This window comes from Lipotes vexillifer, unplaced genomic scaffold (genome assembly GCF_000442215.2).
Source record: "Lipotes vexillifer unplaced genomic scaffold, Lipotes_vexillifer_v1.1 scaffold630, whole genome shotgun sequence".
In the NCBI taxonomy this organism is placed as follows: Eukaryota; Metazoa; Chordata; class Mammalia; order Artiodactyla; family Lipotidae; genus Lipotes; species Lipotes vexillifer.
This window is the reverse complement of record NW_006783793.1, coordinates 269,491-275,455: the sequence shown is the minus strand read 5'-3', so window position 1 is coordinate 275,455 and position 5,965 is coordinate 269,491. Positions and strand designations below refer to the sequence as shown.

The 5,965-nt window shown below is 43.9% G+C and overlaps 1 protein-coding gene across 1 annotated transcript in view; it reads left to right on the top strand.

The window, feature by feature from the left end:
- CCDC180 (coiled-coil domain containing 180) overlaps nucleotides 1–5,965 on the top strand; it is a gene marked incomplete at its 5' end in the record, with an annotated part of 38,424 nt that overhangs the window by 7,910 nt on the left and 24,549 nt on the right. The window contains 2 exon segments of the mRNA XM_007472272.1: nucleotides 1,511–1,737; nucleotides 5,087–5,262. Of these exon segments, the coding sequence (XP_007472334.1) occupies nucleotides 1,511–1,737; nucleotides 5,087–5,262 (403 nt within the window).

The window sequence follows — 5,965 nt, the reverse complement described above, 5'->3', positions numbered from 1 at the left end:
TTTTTTTGCGGTACGCGGGCCTCTCGCTGCTGTGGCCTCTCCCGCTGCGGAGCACAGGCTCCGGACGCGCAGGCTCAGCGGCCACGGCTCATGGGCCCAGCCGCTCCGCGGCATGTGGGATCCTCCTGGACCGGGGCACGAACCCACGTCCCCTGCATCTCAACCACTGCGCCACCAGGGAAGCCCCCAGCAATGCTTTTTAAAATTCACCTTCCTCTCCTCACATCCCATCTTGCAACCTACTCTGAAGTCACCCCTCGACTTTCCTCATCCCTCCTTGGTCCTCCCTCTTTCCCAGCTCCTCTTTATTGTGTAGAGCAACTTAGCCCCTCCATTCCTTCTCTCTTCCCATTCTCTGCTTATGTAAGAAAAAAATCCATATCCAAGTTGGCAGATAGCTCCCCTTAGAGTGCAGGGAAGTAACTCTCATATTAATAAATCTTGTCGGGCTTCCCTGGTGGCGCAGTGGTTGAGAGTCCGCCTGCCGATGCAGGGGACGTGGGTTCGTGCCCCGGTCCGGGAAGATCCCACGTGCCGCGGAGCGGCTGGGCTCGTGAGCCATGGCCGCTGAGCCTGCGTGTCCGGAGCCTGTGCTCCGCAACGGGAGAGGCCACAACAGTGAGAGGCCTGCGTACCACAAAAATAAATAAATAAATAAATAAATAAATAAATAAATAAATCTTGTCCTCAAAACACATTCAAACTCACAGAACAGTAATTTGAATTCCATAATCATGAAATTGCAAATGACTCTTTTCCTATATTGCTGTGGAAGAATTGGCATATGAGACCTCTTTTTGAACAGGGACCCCAAACTCAAATGCCCACAGGCATGTAATAGAAAAGAGGGCTGGACACCAGGTGGAAAATAGTGACACATGAGAGAGACTACTGTCTTAGTCCTTTCAGGCTGCGCTAACAGAACACCGCAGACTGGGTGGCTTATAAACAACAGACATTTATTTCTCACAGTTCTGGAGGCTGGGAATTCAAGATCCAGGCGCTGTCAGCTTCAGTGTCTGGTGAGGGCCTACTTCTTGGTTCACAAACGGCTGCCTTCTTTCTGTGTCCTTACATGGTGGAAGGGGCAAGAGCTCTCTGAGATGTCTTTTATAAGGCCACTAACCCCATTCATGAGGGACGGCTCTGCCTACATGACCTAATAACCTCCCAATGCTCACCTACAATTACCAACACACTGGGGATATGAATTTTGGAGGAACATCAACATTCAGTCGATGGCAACCATGCAGCCATTATTCAGTTCCAGCCAACAATGCCCTGTGGGAATGTAGGCTCAGAATTGCCAGATTTTCTGATTTTAAAAAGAAACCAGAAATCCAGATTTTTAGGTGGAATTTCCCAATTTTAAAAGGCACTGTATGGGCAAAAAGCAATCATAGGCAAGATTTGTCCCACAGGTTTACAACCTCTGATGTCAAGGAACCTGTGGCAGGCATCACCAAGTCTGTTTGATGATGGCAAGTCTAAAGTCTTGTTTTCTGCTTAGGTCAGAGCCCAGGAAGAGAGTCTGGGAGCGGTCTCCCATGAGGAAATGGAGTCCTTCACAACGTCCAGTGGGAACACTTACTTTGTCTTCCTGCCCCTGGAACAAGAAGAGAGTAGCAAGAGGCCCCATTCCAACCTTTCTGCCATTCTCTTCAATGACACTTCCAGTGCCAAGGTCCTAGAACAAGTGATCATTCCATCCAGACTAGTTTTAGAAATTAAGAAACAGTGAGTAAAAAACCCTTTTGTTCTCATTCTCCTTGAGTTTTATTAACAAGGTGAAATAGTATAATGGAAGATTGGACTCGTTTCGATGGAAAAGAAAACACGTAGGTAACTGAGGGTAGAGATGAGAAACACAACACAAAGTAGCAGATGTCCAGGGATTTTTCGCAGTCACAGACATCCTCTGTGAGAGTGAGCCCTCTGCCTGTCCCAGGATGACTTGCTGGCCTGGGCCTTGTATCAATACATAAGAAATGGGGTTTTCCCTAGAAGTTGTTTCTGGGTTCTAGATCCTGGCATGTCTGTTAATATTAGAGTTCCTTTTCTTTTCTTTTTTAGGAAAATTATATAGATATAGACCATAGTTATGAGTATATCAGTATGGTATTTTGCTCTGGTTATATGATGCATTTAATGTAGAAAATTGAAAAAAGTACAATGAAGAATATAGAATAATTTTACCACTGAACATTTACCGCCCCTAACTCCCAAATTTCTTTCTGGTCCTTTATGTTTGAATTTGGAACAAATGTGAAAATTTGCATTTGGCTCTTGGATAGCATTTGCATTGCCCTCCTGATACTACAGTGTCATAGCTAGGACTAACCAGCTAGAGATCACCTGGTTAGCCTACCTCCCATGTTTACACATGGACAGGAGACCAGAGGCAGGGAGTAGAAGGAGTAAAGTCAGGCCTTTGGACTCTATTCTCCTTCACCTCAGCATCATCTCACCTTGAAAATGTCTTCTGACTTGAACCTCATCCTCCTCCTTCCTCTGTCACATCCTCCTCCTTCCTCTGTCTGCCCTCTCCATAGACCAGGGAATGAAGAAAAGCAAGGACCACCATCGGAGCTAATATTTATTGAGAAAGTTTAATACTCTCAATAACTAAGAGATGGGTACTGTAATTAGCTCATTTTACAGGTGATTCTAGAAACTGAAGCTCAGAATTAATAACTTGGACAAGATCTCTGAGACAGGAAGTAGTTAAATCCAGGATATGAACCTAGACCCTGTAATTCCAGAGTCTTGAACCAAACACTATGCCATCTGGCCTTGGGACCAACCAAAAAAATAGTTCTGTGTTCAACGGATTGGATTTGAATGTTGAAGCATAGCATACATACCGAAAAGTATGGAAAGTATGAGCATATAGCTCAATTAATTACCCAAAGGGAACACACCCAGTAATCAGTACCCGCAGGAAAGACAGCACCACCAACCCCCTTCATGTACCCATCTCACGTCACTGCCCTCCCTTACCCAAGGATGACAAATATTCTAACTTCTGAATTAGTTTTGCTTGTTTTTGAACTTATTTAAATGGAACCCCATAGAATGTATTCTTTTATGTCCGGCTTCTTTTGGTGAACATGTGTATACATTTCTGTTAGCTATATAACTAAGAGTGGAATTGTTGGGAAATTGACTTATATGTGTGTCCATCTATCTTTTGGTCCATCTGTCTCAGAGGAGATACAACCAAAAGATACTGCCAAAGAGGTTTCAAAAGTGGTTTTGTTTTAACAGTTTACAGCAGTGTATGAGAGTTCCAGTTGCTCCACATCCTCACTTGGTTTTGTCAGTAGTTTTTATTTTAGCCATTCTGGTGTATGTGTAGTGGTGTTTCATTGTGGTTTTAATTAGCATTTTCCTGATGAGTAACAATGCTGTGTACCTTGTCATATACTTATTGGCCATTTAGTAATCTTTCTGTGAAATGCCTAGCCAAATTTTTTGCCCATTTTTTTTCTGGTGGATTGCCTATCTTATTTCTTATTAATTTATATGAGTTATCTATCTCAGATATGAGTTTTTTGTTAGTTAAATACATGGCAAATGTTCATCCCCTCTCTGTGCTTGCCTTTTTTACTCTCTTAAAGGTATCTTTTGATGAACAGAAATCCTTTTAATAAGGTCCTAGTCATCAGTTTTTTTCACTAGGGTTAGGGTAATTTCTGTCTTATCTAAGATATCTTTGCTTGCTCCAAGGTCATGAAAATATTCTCCTGTGTTATCTACCATAAATGTTATAGTTTTTTTGTTTTTTGTTTGTTTGTTTGCGGTGCACGGGCCCCTCACTGCTGTGGCCTCTCCTGTTGTGGAGCACAGGCTCCGGACGCGCAGGATCAGCGGCCATGGCTCACGGGCCCAGCCGCTCCACGGCATGCGGGATCCTCCCGGACCGGGGCACGAACCCACGTCCCCTGCATTGGCAGGCGGACTCTCAACCACTGCGCCACCAGGGAAGCCCAATGTTATAGTTTTAAACTTTCATAGTTAGATGTACAATTCAACTGGAATTGATTTTTGTTTATGTATGAGGTAGAAGTCAGATTCATTTCTTTCCCATATGGATAACCAGTTGACCCCAGGCCATTTGAGAAGACTCTTCTCTCTCCACTGCTCTGCCAGGCCTCGCATCACCACCTCCCCCTGATTGATTACTGTAGCTTTATATTAAGTCTTATTATCTGGTGGTGTAAGTCCTCCAAACTTGACGTCCTCCAAGATTGTTTTGACTCTCCTTGGCCCTTTGTATTTCTGTATAAGCTTGAAATTAGCTCATCAGTTTCCGAAAGAAAACATTTGCCGAGCTTTTAATGGTTATTGTATTGGATGTGTAGATACATTTGGAGAGAACCAACATCTTAACAATATATAGCCAAGAAAATCACTCTACATTTTAACAGGATGAAATAATAAACTGGGAAGAATATTTGCAACTCACATCTCAGTCAAAGGACGTCATGTTCCCGATACATCAAGAAATCCTAGAAATTAATAAGAAAAGAGGCAACTACACACTAGAATGGTGGACAAAAGATATTAATGGATAGTACACAGAAAAAGAAATTTAATAGTCTTAAACACATGAAAATATGCTCAATCTCAGTCATAATATGACAAAATTGTCAAATTCAAGAGTTTGACAATACATTCTGAAGCTATGGATAAATAGGAACTTTTATTCACTGTTGATGGGAGTTCAAGTTGCCTTGCAACAGAAGCAGTTTGGCCGTATCTACCAGATCCACAAATGTATTTCAGGCTTTGATTCAATAGTCCCCTTTCAGGGAATTTATCCTATAGAAATTGTCCTACACTTGACATATGTACGAGGTTATTCACTGCAGTCTTCTTTGTAAGAACAAATGGTTGGAAACCACCCAATGCCCTTCAGCAGGGGGTCTGGCTACATGAATGATGGTCCACCCAAACAAAGAGAGACAGTGTCGTGGGAAATAAAATAAGGAAGAAGGAGCAGAAGGGGGAAGCACTTTAAGCATCAGTGTGGAAAGATATCTCCCTGGTCACAATTGCTGACCCTCGCTGGTCTCTCCGTTAGGCTTCGAGCTGGCTTTTTTGAGCACTTAGAGAAGTGGTTTGACCAATGTGCCCTCAATGCCCGGGTCATCGTGGCCGCCAAGATTGATGAGCTGGATTCAGAACTGGAGCTGCGTCTGCACCTGCACCAGCCAAGAGCCCAGCTCATTGAAAAGGACATCCACAACGTCAGGGCAGGTACTGCAGACCCCCGGTGTCTGTGCCATTGCAGCCCCACATTCATTAGCAGCTTGTACCACGCAATGCTTAGCATGTTGTCATCACACGTTGGAAGATGTGCGTGAGGGTTCGTACCTCCCAGGTTGGCAGAGGTTGTACTCAGAATCCTCATTTAACGTTTTTTAAAAGAAGGTGTTAGATGCTGAAATGAAGAGTATTGGCCTATTTTAGCTTTGTGGATCCCAGATATGCTCACACACCTGTCAGACACACAGCTGCATGGCAGATGCCCTAGAGGCAAGCCTGTAGTTCAGGAATCAGAGCTAACAGGCTCAACCTGTCTAGCTGTGGGATTCTGGGCAGGTTACCTGACCTCTCTGATCCCTTCCTAACCTGCAGAGGGCATGCTGTTGGTGGTAATTAACTCTCCTTGAAATGGTACAGTGAGGAATCACGAGCATCTGGCGTAAGCCAGAACCTCCAAAAGTGGTAGCCATTATTTTCAGCTTATCATTTTTAACACTTAAAAAGACATGCCATTTCTCTCTAAGGCAGAGGGCTCCATTAATTGGAGGGAGGGAACTTTTATTTGGATCCTTCAACGGCTCCTGTCAGGTTTTTACTCGAGTCACACTTTAAGCTCCATTATTGACCCTGAAAGCTTCCAGAGAGCCTCCACGTGACCCCACCCAACCTCCTATTGCCTGGAGCAGCGAAAGAG